The sequence below is a fragment of the Odocoileus virginianus genome, chromosome 32 (assembly GCF_023699985.2).
Source record: "Odocoileus virginianus isolate 20LAN1187 ecotype Illinois chromosome 32, Ovbor_1.2, whole genome shotgun sequence".
Classification (NCBI taxonomy): Eukaryota; Metazoa; Chordata; class Mammalia; order Artiodactyla; family Cervidae; genus Odocoileus; species Odocoileus virginianus.
The window spans coordinates 35,660,196-35,679,231 of NC_069705.1; the positions used below are offsets into that span (position 1 = coordinate 35,660,196).

Genomic DNA, 19,036 nt, shown 5'->3' on the forward strand with positions numbered 1-19,036 from the left:
CTTTTGATATATGTAAAGTTTTTGGAAGAAATAATTGTGATCTTTGTCCACCTAATTATTTATGTGAATTATTATAGGTATTTGTAAGCCATGTACATCTCACCTAACTAAGTATGTGGTTATAGTCAAATCCAGTGACTTTTTCCCCCATTGCACTGGAAATTTGCTTATTTCCCACTATGGACTATAGAAAGCCCTCTTGAGGCTTCTTGGGAATTCTGTATTCAAATTACTCTTTTAAACTAGCATTTTTTTGATTACCCATTATAAGAGCTGCAGTGGTGGACTTGTCGAATGACAGATGTACGTACTCAGAGTTCACAGCCTCATAGGGGAGACAGACGTAGAAATAGATCCTTATAAAACCAGAAGTCCAAAATTGTTAAGACCAAAAGCTGCCCCAGTTCTTATAATAAAGGATTCTATATTTATTTTACAATAACAAAAGAAAAGTGCAAAGCCGAAATGTCAAAAGCTTAAAATGGAAGTTTGTTTTTAGAAACAAAGATCAGTATTTACTTTTACTGTTCATCTTGTTTAGATCCTTGAACTCTGTTTATGGGTACCAGCCTGTGGTGAAGAACTAGTGGTTTGTGACAACTGCCTCCTGTAACCACGCTGGACTCAAAAAGCCCCTTTCTAGACCACCCTCTAAGGTTTTCTCACCACCTAGGAATGTCTCCCCCATACAAATAGCCTCAGCTAAACTGATCCCAAGTTCCAGTTTTATTGGAAATGTCTGGCCTCTTGTGTAGTGATATAGTATGCCCAGAGCTCACATAACCACCCTGCCCTTTTATATCAGGCCTAGACTCTGAATCAAAGAATGTTGGAGCCAGAAAGGAACCATCTCCTCCAAGCTCCTCATTTTATAGAAAAGGAAACTGAGATATCATCATGCTATTTGCTCCAGGTCACATAGTTCCAAGGATTAGAAGTTAATCCGAGATAAGGAAAAGATATTCTTGGTATTCATTCACGATAACTTTGAAGTAAATATTGGCAATGCAATGTGGCAGCAAGTATTAACAGGGGAAATAATCTTACTCATGAGATGTTTTTTTTTTTCTCTTATCCAGCTTGTTATGAGAAAGTAGTACTCCAACAATTTTTTTCCTGTTATATCGGCAGAAAGTAGAACCTAATAATAGTGGGTGAAAAATAGAGATAATGGAATCTGTAACCATTTTTCATCTAGACCCATCTGTGTAACAGGATCACCAGCTCAGTTAATCCCTGGCACCCTGTCATGGTTCAGCCACTGCTCTTGACTCAGTCGTGGACCATGCTCCCTGTTCAGCTTTACATGCCAACAAAAAATACCAGGCACATGTTCGCTTTTTTCCTCTCTTCTGTCCAGCTACTCCTACAGCCTTTTAGGGTGAAAAATCTCAGCTGTACTTAAATTGACTTCTGACGTCTTTTGGTCTAGAAATGACCTCCAGAAAAAAAAAAAATCACAATAGGGAACTATGCCTATATAAATAGGAAGACTGTGATTTTGTACAGAAGCCAATTCTAAACTTAGATCCTTACAAGATGAGAACATGAGCTCTCTACCAGCTGACCCTAATGCACACACTATTTATTCCTAAGGATGGAGGAGACGCGCTTGCTGGTCACCCGTCACGACCGAGCTTTCTGGCTGCAAGGCTGTTTACTGCTGTTATCAACAGGCGATTTTACATTGGATGGATCTGTAGAGATTTCACACAGGCTTTCATGCTTGCAAGAGAGAGCACATTTCTATTCTGTTTGTGACTAGGAAAGGTGACTCTTTTTTTGCACATTTTTGCTTTCTGTGTCACGCAGATAGTAAATACTTCTGGTGACAGCTGGGTCTCCACTTTAAAAATAGAAAAGCTACTGCCTTCCTGGCCCAGCCCCCACCCCTGCCAGCCCTGCTCCCCGTGTTTCTGCACAGAGTTCAACGTGGAGGCCCTCCTCCAGGGAGCACACAGGAATCTCTGTGAAAGCACGAAGGGAAGGAAAGAAAGTAGTTAGAAATCCAGCTGCTGACCTTGCTGCTGGCTGGAGCCCTTGCCTCGTGACCCTGGCTGTCCAGGCAGAAACGCCAACCCCACTATGCCCGCAGACGGTGCTTCTGTTGAAGGGAACTGCATTAAGCAGACCCTCCCGAAAAGAAGGCTAGTGAGCGTAGAAGAATGTTCCTCTAAGCGAAAAGCTAGCTGGGGTATTCTGACCAGTCAAGGTTAGTAGAGCGGCCATTGCAAGTCTGTTGGTGTCCGGAAATAAACGATATTGTCTTTGCAAGTACTAACTTGAAGCTGTGGGTGCTTTCCAGAATGTGGACTCTGACCTGGAAATGATGGCATGGCCAAGGGCTGCACTGTATCTTTCACCTTAGAGTGTCTGGAAAATGCCCCTGCAGACTCATTCTTAGGACTGTGTATTAAACACCTGGGTAAACTCGTAGTCCCTGCATTGCTTACCTTTCTGGCTCAGTAGGTGTTTCTAAGTTGGTGTGGGAGCCAGGAAAGCTGCTCCATAGAGCAGGAAAAGACTATTTCCAAGCAATTAAATATGAGAATTTCGAAACATTTAAATGGAACCATAAGGTAGGAGGCTAGAAAATGAACAGAAGCACTTCCTTTAAGTGCTCTGGCATAGAGCTCTTAATTTTAATAATAAAAATATGAAAGTCATGGAGGAGAATGAGCACAGTGCCAAAAAGTAACTGTGCAAGGGAATTATTTTTTAAAAGAACAAGTGTACACTTTTGTAAAACATCAATATGGTTGATGATAGACTTAATGTTGGAAGTGCAGATTTAGAGATAAAAATAACCCCCTCTTCCCCTACAATGTAAAAGTTTCATTTACTATAGAATGGTTGGGGTCTGATGGTTATTGTTTAGAAATTGTTATAAATTTGTAAAACATGCAAATGTATTTTTAAATAGGATAAAATACTGATTTCCTTAATAGACTGAGAAAGCAATCTGATTTTTCCCCCACCCCAACTACCCAGCCCAACATACATTTCTTTTGCATTACTTTTTAACAATTTGGTGATCAATAAAGGTTAAGAACAAATTAGCATGGATTAAAAAAACAGGTGACTACAAAGAAAACAATTTAACAAATCAACAAGCAATTATTCATCCACCAATAGACATTATTGATGTGGTAGGTATTCGGGATATGCAGTGAGCAAACTGTAGCATGTCCCACTGTCTAAGATCTTCCACTGCAGCAGTAATAAGTTCTACGAAGAAAAACAGATCAGGGAAATGAGACAGAAAGAGTACTGTCGTAGGGGTAGGATGGTCTCATAAAAGACGGTCAGAGAAGAGCTCCCCTATGAGGCGATTCCAGTGGAGATTAAAAGTTGGCCATAAGCCGTGTGTGTGTCTCCCAGAAAGAAACCCCACAGGCAGAGGGCACAGAAGCCCAGATGTTTAGCATGGCTGAACAAGGACCGCGGGTGTAGGGAACGGGTGGAACTGGTTACACTGGTCAGAAATTCCTTGGATTTTACTCTGGGGGAGAAAGAAAGCCATTGGAATGTTTCTCACTTTACAAGGATCCTCGTGTTTTGGATAGACTGTTGGAAGCACATGGGTGGAAACACACAGATCTGTCAGGAGGCGATTGCATTAGGTCAGGCGGGCACGATGGCGACTTGTGACTAGGGTCGTGGCAGTGGACGTTATGAGACAGTAGTGGAAGCTGGATTATATTTGAATGGGCGAAGCAAAAGGACCTACCAGTGTTTGACTGTGGGGTATGAGAAATAGAAATTCAGGAATACACGAAGGCTGTTGGTCCTGAAGCACCTGGATGGTGGAGTTGCCATTTACTGATAGGAAGGAGACCTGGGAGGATCACAGCCAGAGCTCAGTCTGCGGTGTGTTCAGTTGCATGGTCTGCTTAGACAGCCAAGCGGAAAAGGTGAAGAGTCAGTTGGAAATACATCTTGAATTTAGAGGGCAGAGCTAGTCTGAAGATACAAATTTGGGGTGATCAACATGTGGATAATATTTACATCAGTGGGACTAGAAGAGATCCTCCCAAGAATGAATGTAGATGAGGCAAAGACTGAGCTTGAGATGTGGATCCACAAAAAATAAAAGACTAAAGAGAAGTAACTTGTTTGATAATAACTGCCTTCCTGCAAAAAGCACAGGAAATAGTCAACACATATGAAGCTTTCCTTTAAACTGCTGTGCTTAAATTTAAGATCATATTATTAGTGCCAGGTGACAGAAGGGATGGTAACCCTGTCTTAAAACAAGGGAGAAGCAAAAAGAATAGTTGGTTTTGAGAGAAAGGTGATGGCTTTCCTTTTAGAGATGTCTTGAGATGTCAGCAAAATACCTACAGGAAAGTCCAGAATTAAATTTTGTAATGTGTCACAAAAATTCATAGAAAAAGCCAGGCACGGAGGTATTGATTGAAGAGCTCTCTGTGTGGATGTGACCACTGTCTCTGAATTTTGACCATTCCCTGTCCATTTATATCTCCTGCAGATACAAATAAGAGGAATAAGATGAGCTAAAGTTTTGTTATCTTAAATAAATTACTGTATTTCCTGTATAGAAGATGCAGTGAAAAGCTCATAGGACAGACATACAGAGGTATTTGTTTAAAATGGAATTTGGATTGTATTGTCATATTTCAAATGCGTTTAGTACAAATGTGCTAAGTATATTTGCGATCACTGCAATCCTATGATGGAAACAGAATTATCCTTCTCTTTAAAGCTGAGAAAACTGAGGCTCAAGAGTCCATCTGTGCTGGCCTCCGAGCTCAGGTCTCTGTGATGAAGTCCAGCAGGCTCTGTCCACAACAGCAATGGTCACTGGTTTTTATGAAGTGTGTTAAATAGTCTTTCTCCCTTGATTTTGGATGTTCATGGGAGAACTACTATCTTTACTTCGTTAAAAATTTAGTCCTATTTCTTGAGACAAACTGCACCAGTGCTTTCGTTTATCTGTGTGGGTGTCTTTTTTTTCTTTTCTTCCTGTTCCTGCCCATACCCGGTATTCTTGTAAGATAACCGAGGGCTGCTAGATCATGAGCAGAAAATCAATCAGAATAAGTGGCAGGTCCGTGCAAGTCCGCACATGTACCTAAAGTTCCCAAGGTACAGCTCGCTCTGGTGGTCTCAGATCCGGACTAGCATTATGTTCAGGAAATAAACGACAAGGACATAATCTGAGTGGAAAGACAAGGATGGTCTCAGTCTTTGAAGAGACGGGTTTCGGCAATATGTTACTTCCCTAATCGACCACATCCTCGAGGATTTGTGTGGCTCTATTAATCTGCCCATCAGAAAAGTCCTCAGTAAGGGTCAGTAAGTCCCCTGTGATTTTAAAAGTATTATATAAACCTGTGGATAGGGATCTGTTAGATGTCCTTGAGTCTGAAGCTTCGCCACATCTTTGGATCTTCTTTTAAGACAAATAACATGAAATTGCATAGTTTTAAAAATTGGCCATGGAAGTTCCAGGTTCTCGACTTCACAGTAAATCCACATCCATCACAAGGATTGTTGATTTAAGACCTGCAGTCTGTAAAGTGTATTAGCACTTTGCTGTCTGATTCATATATGAAGATGTCATTGCTTTTCATCTCTCCTTGTCATCTCCTATTTGAGATGACCGTCCTGACATTCCCGTTTGGGACCACTGAGGAGAATCCGGTGTAACCCAAACCCAGAGAGCCCCCTGCACCGCTCCTAAATCTGCTCTCTGATGAGTCCTGCTTCCACATCTGCTGATGGGACTAGGATGGGGAGAAGGCAAAGACTTTCTGAAAAATAAAATGGTTTCATCATAACCCTGGGCAGAGATCCAAGTGTAACACTTTTATTTCATTGCAGAGCACATACTATAAGGAGGGGGGTGGGAAATGAATTGGGAACAGTCAGTTTCTCAAAGAGTAGTGAGCAATAATAAGAGGCAGTTCTGAAAAGAAATCTGATTTTCCAAAAGCTGTTTTTCTTTTTGGAGGTGAAAGGTCATGTTACAAGGAGCTTAGAGCTCCATAAAATGGCTGAACAGAGCTAACACATACATGGCAAGTGACTTTTTTTTTTTTTTCAATGCTGATCAAAAAAAAAAGATATGAGTCGGATTTACCTCAACAGTGGCTGGCTTGAAGTGCCATGGGGAGATGGTGATTTAGGTATGTTATAGACCCCTACGGACCTGTAAATATCTGAGAACGTGAATGTTTTTGCTCTGGTAAGGTGGTTGTTTACAGAATACGACAGGCTTGCTCCCTGTAAATTATATACCAGATGCCTGGAACCGGTGTTATTTCTAAATATAGGCACTCGCCTCCCGTGTGGCTGCAGGGAGACCAAAGCAGTGAGCATTAGATTAGCTGGTGAAAGTTACAGACTTTTTGTGAAACATTTTCACATTGAATAATTTATCCTAAGGAGTTCAACTGAACTTGTATTTTTTAAATCTTAGACACCCAATGTAAAGTCTAACAAGATTGTAGAGTTTAAAAAGTTGTAAATGAAGATGTTTATTTTTTGTTTGGTCTTGAGAAAGCTTATAAATCTTTATACTGTAAAGCATATCTGTATTGAAAGGTAAGATATTTAATATTGAATATATCTGAATAGAAATTTGCAGTTGCTGATTTTCAGATGTTTGAAAGGGAGAAGCAGGGAGGGGTGAAGGTTTAGTTCAAAACAGAAACTGGAGCGTGATGGATCCTCTGATTCTCACATGTTACCAGATTAATTATAGAAATTCATCTAAGGAATTATAAGGAAGCAGACCAGGTTGTGTTGCTTGGGAGTTAAGTAAGCAGAATTCAAAACAAAAACTTTTTTTCATTGACTCGCCAGCACGTACTATAAATTACTCCTGTAATGGATTGCTGTGACTTTATTTCTCAGAGCTTACTTAGGAAAGAAAAAGATAGCAACAGTGTTGATCATTGGCTTAAATACATTTATGAATCATTCAATTGCTTTAATATGATTTAATTAAGCTGATAGCACTGAAATCATTTTGGTCAATAGATGCTGTTACTTATGGCTTGAGTTCCCCTAATTTTGGAGAAGACTTGTTCCTTTAAATTCATATTAAAAACCTTCTGTATGTATCGGTTCATATTTAACAAAGAATGCAAGGTATTATTTGGGCATTTACATGGCAGGCATGCACATAGCATGCTCCTTTCCAGCCTGCTCTCAATCTTGTCTCACAGGTAGTATTTTTCCTATTTTATGAGCAAATTGACCCGCAGAGAGTTTAGGTCCCCCCTAAAGGCCACCACCCTAATCTGGTATTCAAGGCCAGGCCTGCCCAGTCGCTCCGTCTTTTTCCTCCATGACCCTTCTGGGCTCCAACCTGCACCTCATCTCTCTCTTTCTCCTGGTCTCCATTTCTCTCACCTTCTCCTCCTGTAGCCCACCCCACTGCTTTTAGGCCACAAGCAGCAGGGCTCCTGGGCAGGTGAGCAGAGCTGAGTCCATCCAGGAAAATATTAGTTAACAGGGCAGTGGCTCTCAGAAGACTGGCCCCTGCCTTTCAGGACAAGGGAACCCTCTCCCACACCATATATTTCCAGTGGGCTTCTCACTGACCACCATCCACACTCTCCTGCAGACCGTGAGACATTTAATTCCCTTCTCATGCCAATGGAAGTCCTATGAATAGAGATAATAGCAAATGCACATACAAAACTCTGGCTTCAGCTTTTTTTTTTTTCTTCTACTGTAAAGGACTTGAGGCTTGGTGATAAAAAAAAAAATGGCAATGGGGACAGAAAGCTCTGTGACCATCTTGGAGGAGAATAGGGGGCTGTGATGGGTGGTAAATTCAGTAAACCCTTACATTTCTTTATTTTGGCCCTGATGTGGCTTATTTTCTGAATGATGCTTTTCCATTTTTTCTGTCTTTTGTGAACAACAGCAAGCAATGCTGAATGGTCCAGAAGACTAATGAAATCATTTTGATGGATAAATTGTATGTAAAATAGGACTATCTAGTACCCCTCAGTTGTTAGTATTATTAATTTCTCTGCCCCTTACAGTCTTAATAGTTTACTAGAAAGAAATAAGTCCAAAATGAATCCAAAACACCATTTCTGTAGACTGTTCTGAGTGCCCACATCTGGTTAATTGCCACATTAGCCAGTGACGGTGGAAGAACGGGCGGTGATAACAGATCAGCCTCATACAATTCAGCATACAGCGTTCAGTGATAAAGTAAGGATAATGAAATTTATTAACCCATTATATAGGAGGGAGCATTATAAATCATTATAAATATTTATAATGAATATTTAAATTCAAACATTTATTTAAGCATTGATTACTTAAAACCTTGTTAATTTACTACTGCTGTGCTGAATAAATGAACATAGTGGTTTTACACATGCAATCTGTTTGGAAAGTTAATAATTTGCTTATTTAAACATTCACCATGAAAACTGATATATGTTCTGAAGTCCTCCGGAGTTGTGCTTTGCAGTCAAGTTGTTTAATGATAAAACAAACAATTGCATATGATTTTGAAAGCATTGAATTTTATCTTCATAGATGGAACTTGAAACATAACTGTTCCCCCCCAAGACTTACTTATGATGATGACTTTAGCATTTTATTTTGTGAGAACATAAGGCTTCAATTCTTATAGATTATTATTTTCCTGCCAGATTTGCCCTATTAACAAATAGTTATTGGGGTACACTAATTCAATTCTGCTTTTAATATGATATGGGAGTGTTGCATCCTGGAAAGAAACAATACCCCAAAACTAATAAAAGATAACTCTTTGTTCAATTGATAATTCAAAGAATTGGATGTTGGGCTTATTAATTTTTTGGATAAGCAGGAAATAATGCTGGGTGGAAAAGCAAAACAATGGCAATCGAGTTGTAACAATTCAGTTCTGGAATTAGAGTATGTGACTCTTTTTAAATGTTTTCATTTCTTCTAGAGCTTTCACTTCCTCAACTTTAAAACAGAAATAATAACGATACATACCTCAAAGAGTTGGTGCCGGGTGTGTGCATGCTTCTTTGTGTCTGACTCTTTGAGACCTAATGGGCTGTAGCCTGCCAGGCTCCTCTGTCCATGGGATTCTCCAGACAAAAATACTGGAGTGGGTTGCCATTTCCATGGGGTCGGAAAAGAGTTGACAACAACAACCACCATGAGGGTTTGCTCTAACTCATAGATTTTTGTTTTCTTTCTTTTCTGGAAGGTTCCTGGGCAGATCGGTCACCACTACATGAAGCAGCCAGTCAAGGTCGTCTTCTAGCTCTGAGAACACTGTTATCACAGGTAAAATATAACATATAATTTTATAATGTAATATATTATAATACATAAGTTTATGATATAACCTATAGTTTAAAATTTGTCTCTGTTCCCTGAGCATACAGCATTCATTATCAATAGTAATCAACTCAAAAACAACAAAATTGCTTAATAACTTTTACTAGCTTTTTATTTTAACTCATATTTTTGGCCAAATCCATAGTTTCTCATTTATCTTTTGAAACATGTTTTAAAACATTTTGGTATAGTCTTATGTCTTAGTATTTCAAATTTCTCACACATTTTAAATATGCTTACATCGGTACAATGGTGTGCAGCTAATTGTAGGCTTAGTTTGGTCATAAAATATCCAAGAAAGGATAATCAGACCAGATGCTGTAACAATGCTTTTTACATTATGGTAATCTGTAGTAAGTTATGGGGGTTTGCCTATGAAAGCCACAAAACAGTCATTTTTACACCTCTCTGATATCAGACTCACCGGAGGGAAAAAGAAAAACACAGAGTCCTTTTAAAGGACTCTGGCTTGGCCAGTGGGATATGAATGCACACCCAGATCCGCAAGTCCTTGCCCTGGTGCTTCTCAGAATCAGGGAGACAGGAGTTTTCTCAAAGGACTACAAGGGGGGAAGTGTTGTGTTACCCACTTTAAATAACACTGCCCTGGGCTCCGGTCACCTGGACTCCCGGCTGGCACTTGAGGTGAACAGAGCTTCCTTTTACTCACCTGTGAACTGAGGCTGCAGAACAAGACACTCCTTAGGGCCTTCCAGTTCTGGGATAATCTGCTGACTATGTGGTTCGCTCATCACTTGATGAAATATACAATAAAAACTGCAAAACCATCACTAACTGCTGAGGTGCAACCCCTCTGAAAGGGTCACGCAGTTCTTGGAGAGGAGAAGTGTCTTAGGAGATTTATAAGCGCATGTCCACAGACAGGCCAGCCGAGAGGGTCAGAGGCTGTGTCCGGAGCCCTTCTGAGACAGAACCAGGACGCTTGCAGAGGCTTCTGTCATCGGTCACCCACGTGGGCAGTGGCTGATAATCAGCTCTCCAGGTCTGGCTGCGGACTGGCCAATTTGAAACCTCTTGACAGGGTGATTCAAGGGATCTTTAAAAATTGCCACTCGCTAGTAGCAAAGATTTGGGATGATATTTATTTTCTTGCCTTCATGTTAAGATTCTTCATGTCCTTCCTGGTGTTATTATAGATCATGGTAACCTGTAAGATATGTTATGGGGCTTTGGCCACAAAAATCTTCCTGTGATGGTGGTAGTATGATTGTCCATAGAGTGAATTATCAAATATAGCAGGAAGGCAAGGAATCTTTTTCCCTAGCAACAGTTAAATATTTTAGACTGATATCATTAGTTTATTTGGAATGAAAATATTTAGGTTTTACTTAATTTTGATTGAATAATAAAATAAGACATTTTCTGTGTGCTGGGCATTTTAATCATTATTGCTTTGCATGTATCATCTCATTTAATTGTACCAATATATTTAGAGGTTAGAGTAGCAATCCGAATTTTAAAAAATACTGCATTATGGCACTTCAAACTCACATCTAACTGACTCTATATTGAGACTTGTTAATCTGAATTTAAAAAAATAACTGCATTATGGCACTTCAAACTCACATCTAACTGACTCTATATTGAGACTTGTTAACCACCAGCATATAATCTAGTTGATGTGGCTCAGAGCGGGCTGCCCCAAATATGTCAAGGTGGCTCAGGATCTGTCGGACAAACCACTTAAGGCTGTGTGGGATACAATATTGATGGTTATAACAGTTTGGTTCAGGGGATCTCACAGCTGCGTGGCTCTGGGTGTTTGAACTGGTCGTGCCTGCTAATCTGAAACCAGATTTTCCTGAGATGTTCTGGTCTTTGCTATCACCTTCTAATGACAGTTACACAGGGGATTTTTCTCTGACTTTCTGCCCACGTTTCAAAATTATTGACGTCATATTTAGGGTTATAATGTCAACGCAGTGACCATAGACCATGTCACGCCATTACACGAAGCCTGCCTTGGAGATCACGTGGCCTGTGCCAGGACACTTCTGCAAGCTGGAGCCAACGTAAGTGCCCCCGGAATGCGTTCCCCGTCCTACACGGGCTGCCTGAGAAGCAGGCAAAGTCCTCATTTTGCTTCTCTTGCCTTCTTAGTAGTTTTCAAAAATAGAGCAAAAGAAAGCTCTCAAATTGCCTGTTAGCACTCCAAGCATGACTTCCAATCTTTGTAAAAGAATGCCTAGCACACTGCAGGGTATGGAGTATCCCTTAGGCTATTTCCTGCTTTTGCGATTTTAAATAACAATAGAGGAACATCTTTAAGCTATAATGTTTGCTCATCTTTTGAATTTATTTTTTTAGATAAATTCTCAGAAATAGGATTTCCAATTTCAGCTGCCAACCGGCAAAGTGGCTTCATCACTATTACATTTGTACCTTTTTCCCCTTAACTACGAAGTACCTAATCATTTAATGCATTTCTGTGTATTTGATTCTAGAGTATTTTTTTTCCCAGAATTCCACTAGTTTCATGCCCACTCCTGTGGGTTATCCACCACTTCATATTTCTATTTATCCTTTAGCATTTTCAAGCTCTGCTTACGGATGTGTGTATGAGCTTAAATAGGCTTTGTCACATTTACTGCACACACCTTCTCAGTTAATATCTGTTTCCACACACATACCTGTTTTGAATGCCTGACAGCGAATGGCGAGTGGTTCTGTGACTCATCCTCAGAGCTCTGGTTTGGTCTAGGTAAACGCGATCACCATAGACGGGGTGACCCCATTATTCAACGCATGTTCACAAGGCAGCACCAGCTGCACAGAGCTGCTCCTGGAATATGGCGCCAAACCCCAGCTGGAGTCCTGCCTTCCTTCCCCTACGCACGAGGCGGCCAGCAAAGGTGACTGTGGCTGGGTGGAGTGGCAAGGGGAGAAAGTCCCTTCAGCCACAGGCATAGTGAATAAGGCTGCAGGGAGAAGCTTGGGGGGCAGCTGTGTGTTGGAGGTGGGGCTTCAGGAGACTCAAGCTCACCTGTACTTTGTGTTGGCAGGTCACCACGAATGTCTGGAAATCCTGATATCCTGGGGTGTAGATGTTGACCAAGACATTCCCCATCTGGGAACCCCTCTGTATGTAGCTTGCATGTCCCAGCAGTTCCATTGTGTCCGGAAGCTTCTTTACGCTGGTAATTTTCTATACCCCATCTTCCATTCTGTCTGTACACACAAGCGGTTCTTCAGCTTTGTGTTGACTTTTCTAAATAAGCTTCTTTAAAAATTACACCTTATGGATAAAAATGTTCTTATTCTAAGCATCCTCACCTATAACTCTAAAATCCATAAAAAGAAGGACATTTGTGGTAACTCCACTTGACCTCAAAACTCCAAAAGTCCTACCTATTAAAGGTCATAAAAATAAAATCCTCAAGGTTGGATATAATGGTGCCAAAGATCTCTATCTCTGTGAACAAACCTATCAAAACAAACATTAGGGATTATAACTGTTTAGGTAACCTTGTATTTCAAGACTTTGCCCCACTTTGTAATTTACCCAAAAAGACTTAATACCCTTTCATTTTCTTGAAACAAGCCAATTCCTTAAACTTCAGCTTCAGCCCCTAAGAAACTATTCATAATCTTCTGAGACCATGGGGTATCTTCCACTCTAGGAATGTGAGCCCTTTTAAGATATGAATTAGATCTTTTTTTCCATCAACTCTTCCCTCTAGCTCAGTTGCCTCTCATGTGCCAGGTGCTCAAAATATACATAAAATGAGTAAATGGATTTCTGTGGTTTTTATTGTTTATGACACTCATTCAGACTTTGATATATGAAAGTGAAAGTTCGTGTCCGACTTTTTGCGATCCCATGGACTCTGTCCATGGGATTTCCCAGGCAAGAATACTGGAGTGGGTTGCCATTCCCTTCTCCAGGGGATCTTCCCGACTCAGGGATGGAACTTGGGTCTTGCACATTGCAGGCAGATTCTTTACCATCTGAGCCACCAGGGAAGTCATGTATATTTTTAGTAATCCTATTATGTGTTACTCACTTCATCTTGGCTAAATTATAGACTTCTTCAAGCAGTGTCTGCATCCACTATTTCTTTCTCTTTATACCTAGTAAGAGTCTTAAATATGAGTTCTGCTAATAATGGCTGGCAGATTGTTATTTTCTGGCACTGTTCACCCATAAATTTGTATAACCAGAAGAATTTATTCTTTACAACCTTCTTTATTTTGCTTGCAATGTTATTCTCTTCCCAATATTTTATATTGGGCAAAAAACAACAACAACAACAACAAGCTGAAGCAGTATTGTTAGTAATTGTGGATTGGTTGTTATTTGCAGGCTCTGATCTCCCATAAAATTTGTGTAACCAATGAAATTTATGCTTTCTCTGTGGAGACTTTGTTATGGAATATAATTTTTTCACTAAATCTTTTATATTCAATTTAAAAATATTGAAAACAAATACATTTACTGAAACTTGAGAGTATCAGGAGGGCCATAGAGGGACTCATGAAATGTGCTGCTTCTTATAAACATCATCAGTTTTATTGATGGTATCAGAAAGCAGAGCTGAGGACTTAATGGATTTTTATTAACAGGCCTGTCTTGGTGTTGTAACTTTTTACGTATTGGAAAATGGGATCATTATTCTTTACAGTATTAAACAGCACATATTCATTGCACGTGTGTCAAATGACCACTATATGCCAGGGGTTTGCACCAAGATAAAATAACTGTGTAATAGGTAATTTAACATGTAAGGACATTTTAATATAAGCATTTAAAAAACTTACTTTGCATGCAGAAATATAATGTGCTCTTCTAGTTAAAAGGCTCAGCGCCTTTATATACTTATTGAATTAAACTGTGTGAGTGAGAGGGGGACAAATCTGTATACATTTTACCCAAAGAGCTCACATATCTACAGTCATAAGTTTCCCAAGAAACCAAACAGCTCTATTGCCTTAAAATAAATGAAAAGAATAAGAACAATAAGCTCTTAAATAATCCTAAGAATGATCCATTGTGAGGAAAATGATTATGTCAACCTAATTGTGCACTGTAAATACTAGTTAATATGATTACTTTGGGAATTGTGTAAAATTAAAAAAAAAATAATTATGAGATTTTTCAAGCATAGAGGAAAATATTAGAGGACCTAACGGAAGTGTGAACTCTCCATCCAGGTGTACTGCATTTTGAGATTTAATACATGTATGCATGAAGCATATTTATGAAATCTGCATGTGCATATATATCGCATACAAAGAAGTAGCTCATTGTAGAGAATTGAGGTCCTCTTTGTGGCTGACACATCTGCCTCCCCTTGCTGAGGTAGGTGATTCGTCTCACAAACCATCATTCCTCATTTCCATGTAGGCGCTGATGTACAAAAAGGCAAATATTGGGATACTCCATTACACGCTGCTGCTCAACAGTCCTGTACGGAAATTGTAAACTTACTGCTAGAATTTGGAGCGGACATCAATGCCAAAAATACAGATCTTCTGCGACCTGTCGATGTGGCGACTTCTAATAGTTTGGTGGAAAGATTATTGCTTCAGCATGAAGGTAAGAAGAATCTACGAGGGCATTAAAAACATTTTGAAGGGCTTGAAAGAGATGAAATTAGAAGACTTTTTGTTGGCATGTAAAATAATAATGGCATAACATTTGGAATATTTTTTGAAGGAAGATAACTTTTTAACTTGGGTTGCATCCATAAAGAAGGTATCATGAGGATTTTGATTTTCTTTGTTCTCATCTTCTCTAAATTCTGTATTCGTTCAGTTAAGTTAAATATATTATTTTTTTACAGTAAACAATATGTTGATTCTGTTTAAATATATATTTCTTAATATATGTCTTGAAATATGCCCCATTTTATAAGGATATGCATCATCTACAGGGTGTTATAGAAACATAATCATGAAGTATTTTTGTTCTAAAACAGAAATTCTAAAGCCTGGTGTAGACACTAGAGTAAAATTTGCTTCGGCTTAAATAGTTAACCTAATTTGAGAAAAAAAAAATTTTTTTTAATTCCCCCTTTAGTGCATAACACTTCTTGGAGCTTTTGATTTATATGTCCTTCATAAAGCAGGAGATTTATGTCTCCTTCAAAAAGCAAAAAGCCTTGTTTATGAGGCTTTATAAACAACAATAATTTCGTAAGCCCAAAGATTAAAATATTTTAAAGAATATGCATGGATTATATCTCAATTATAATAAAGCTTTGCAAATAAAAGCAATACATATGCTTATATAAATTTCCCTAAGTTAGTGGGTTTCCCAGGTGGTGTAGTGGTAAAGTATAGGCTTACATTGCTGTGTCCGGTCCCTGGGTTGTGAAGATCCCCTGGAGGAGGAAATGGCAACCCACTCCAGTGTTCTTGCCTGGAAATTCCATGGACAGAGGAACTTGGCAAGCTACAGTCCATGGGGTCGCAAAGAGTCAGACAAAACAGCATGCACAAATACACGATGGTCATACTGCCCTAATTTATTGCAAAGCTCTTTTGGGTTTTTGTGTGGTTTGATTTCATGTGTCTTACAACCCAGAAAAATCCATTTTGATTTTAATGAACAAATACTTTCACGCTTCTTACAGCCACGCCAAGCTCTCTGTGCCAGCTCTGCAGAGTCTGTATCAGAAACTACATCGGTAGACCAAGATTACACCTTATCCCACAGCTCCAGCTGCCAACGTTGTTGCAGAATTTCTTACAGTATCGATAAGGGAGTAAAATAATTCTAAACGTCTGAAAATCAGAAATTTCTATTTCATCTGCATAGTGTATACTTCATATTAAAACGTGCTAAAGAGATGGTAGAGATGTGAGAACACCCAGGAAGAAGTGAAATAGCAATTTTAGTTAAAGTGTACTAGTGCATAGTATGTTTTATGCATTTTTACTGTTTTTGGACTATATATATGTTTACAGTATCTATGTGAACCCTTACTAAAGGTATTCATATATTTTTGAAGGTCTATATTCTTCAATTAATGTTTATGCTTTTAAGTTTTGGCCTCGGTAATTGATTATTTCTGTATTGTTGACATTAATACAAAATATGAGTATGGTTTAGAAAAGAGCAGCTCATATATTTTTTTTTTGAAATAAACATGACTGTCATTCAGGAAACCCACTATGTTCATTGTTTACTTATCATTATAACGATCAATTCAGTAAAGAAAGGACAAATTGCCCCTTTCTTGCAGAGGTCCCAGCGATCACTTCACTGCCTTAGGTAAACCTGTCTCAGAAACTGGCAGGACTAGAATGATCACTACAGCTCTCTCATCCTGAGAAGTCTGGAACATTACACACCTGCTCAGTGCATTTGAAGACCCTTTCCTACTCATGAGTGGTCTCTCTTCTGTGCTTTTACACATATCACCCCAGCCTCCTCCATTCAGAGGCTGCCGGGAGCTGGTGAGACTTGGACCAGGAAAATGAACTTCATATCTAGTTGATAAAGAGTCCCTGGGTCACACTCGAGGAATCAGGGGGGCCCAAGGCTGTAGAAAGTGGAAGATGACAAGTGCCTTAAAATGTGGGGTTTTCAAAGAAAAGGAAAAAGGGTATTACTTAGCAAATATAGAAACCTTAGGAAATGTCCCCTCTGTGGACCTTCATTGTGGTGTTTCTAATTTTTCTTGCACAAAATAAGGGTTCAGCATAGACTGTACTGTAAAGGGATGCTGTACATAAGAAGGTTTCCTCTGTGGGGGTTTATTCTCTTCTGCTTATTGTATTTGAGTGCAATATAAAAAGTAATATAAAAAATAAAATTAAACATTTAAAAAAACCTCTCTGTGTCTACTTTGTAGTTTAAACTATTTGAATTTATAAGATAATAAGATACTTATAACACTGTGTAAAGTAGAAGAAATATTTGGATGAGTCCTATAAATTTATCAAATTTTGATAAAGCATTTTGATAACCCGGGGCCTTTCCTTTTTACTTAATTCTTGACTGACTGCCAGAGACCTGTGGGAAATAAACTATTATTGTATATAACCCCAAAGTTATTAAGACTACATTTTTAAAGAATCATTCTAGATTTTCAAAAGTCAAAATGAGGTTGTGGCATGTTTGTTTAAAAAAAATGTCTTCTATGTGGCTAGAGACTTTTAAATTTGTCTGTTTTACAAAATATCTCAGTTTAATAAATTTGTAATATCCTCAGAATAATATGCATTTAACCTTTTTTATTATAGAGTAACCCTATTAAACATAATCACATATTAAAATTGCTTTTCAGTAAACCAGTGTCTACTAGTATTTTTCCTGAGCAAGAAGTCATCTTAAGGTACAAGGCATCCCTCTTAATTGGTCTTATGTCAGTAAGAGAAGCAAATATCAAATATTAAAATAAAAATTGACACCTGGAAAGTTTTAGAGTGCTGCTACCTTGTATATTAGCTTGAGTATGATTATCATATCAAAGAACTGTTCTAATTTAAACATATCATATGTATGTTACTATATTAAAGTGTGATGTTTATTCCTGGAATAAACCAGTTTTTTTTCCTGTTCTAATTAGTATTTGATTTTATAATGGAAGGTAATGGAGAATATGATTCAATTGTCCTAGTCTTATTTACCACTGGTTTTCAAATCACTGTATCAGGAGCAGTAAGTATAGCGTAATGCCAACTGACACCGTGAAGTTCCTCTAATCAAAATCTTTTTACATATATGTGTAAAGGTCCAAGGACAAAATTCTACAAAGGCAAAATAAAAAAATACTACAGATAGTCCTATACCATACTTAGTATGGGGTTGCCTCCTGATCAACCCATCATAAGGTGAAAATATCATATGTTGAAAATGCATTTAATACACCTCCTCACAGAACATCAGCGCTCAGCCTGGCCCAACTTAAATGTGCTCAGATCACATGCATTAGCCTGCAGTTGGGCAAAATCATCAAACACAAAACCTAGTTTATAATAAAGCATTGACTATCCCATGCTTTACCGAATACTGTACTGCCAGTGAAAAGCAGGCAGTTGTGTGGGTCTAGGTTGGCAACACGTGCATCAGTTGCTTGGCTCTGTGGTCAGGGGACTGCCTGGGAGCAGCGGGTCCTGCCCAGCATCGAGAAATCTGGTGGGACAGGCGACCACTGGCCTGGGACAGAGACCCAAGTGCAACCCTCAAAGTACGATTTCTACCTAAGGCACATGCTTTTCAGGCCATCCTAAAGTCAAAAAACCAGTAGGTCGGGGACCATCTGTATTTGACACGAGATTAAAGAAATATGGTGAAATAAATGCTGGAATAAAGCACTGTGCTGAACATATTTATTTTTATAGGAAAAAGTACTTAATGTCTATTATTGTTGTAACCACAGAGTTCAGATGTTCAGAAATCAGTAAATAGAAACACAGTGTGAAAGGATGGCCTCTTCTGAAAAGGTCTAAGAGCATCCACTGTGTTTCCTTAGACAGCCCTGAAGCCAGGTGACTGGTTCTCCATTTACTACCAACAATTTAAACAAATGATCTACTCCCTTGGGTTATTCCTACCTTTTTACTCTAACTTCTCTCCTTTCTTATTTATAATTGCTTTAAGGTTTGCCCTCTCTCTTAAAAGCCTTAACAATCATTCTCAGTCTTTTTTGGGAGCAAATTTTGTTCAGAAAATTCAGGCCTTGTTACCTCTCCATCTGCTCTAGGGCTTCAACAAAAAAAGGGGTGCCCTTCG

The 19,036-nt window shown here is 38.9% G+C and overlaps 1 protein-coding gene across 5 annotated transcripts in view; it reads left to right on the top strand.

Moving 5' to 3' along the window:
* The window catches only part of ASB5 (ankyrin repeat and SOCS box containing 5), a 53,289-nt gene extending 35,423 nt beyond the window's left edge, over nucleotides 1-17,866 (top strand). For 3 of the 5 annotated variants that reach the window (XM_070460115.1, XM_070460114.1, XM_020910235.2), the window contains 6 exons: nucleotides 9,200-9,279; nucleotides 11,259-11,366; nucleotides 12,056-12,206; nucleotides 12,357-12,491; nucleotides 14,699-14,890; nucleotides 15,930-17,866. In XM_070460115.1, coding sequence (XP_070316216.1) covers nucleotides 9,200-9,279; nucleotides 11,259-11,366; nucleotides 12,056-12,206; nucleotides 12,357-12,491; nucleotides 14,699-14,890; nucleotides 15,930-16,057 — 794 coding nt within the window. In that variant the 3' untranslated portion in view covers nucleotides 16,058-17,866. Of the gene's footprint in view, nucleotides 1-6,076; nucleotides 6,153-8,986; nucleotides 9,098-9,199; nucleotides 9,280-11,258; nucleotides 11,367-12,055; nucleotides 12,207-12,356; nucleotides 12,492-14,698; nucleotides 14,891-15,929 lie in introns of those variants that run through there. The other 2 variants (XM_020910234.2, XM_070460116.1) reach the window with 2 other exon arrangements.
* Nucleotides 17,867-19,036: the final 1,170 nt, after the last annotated feature.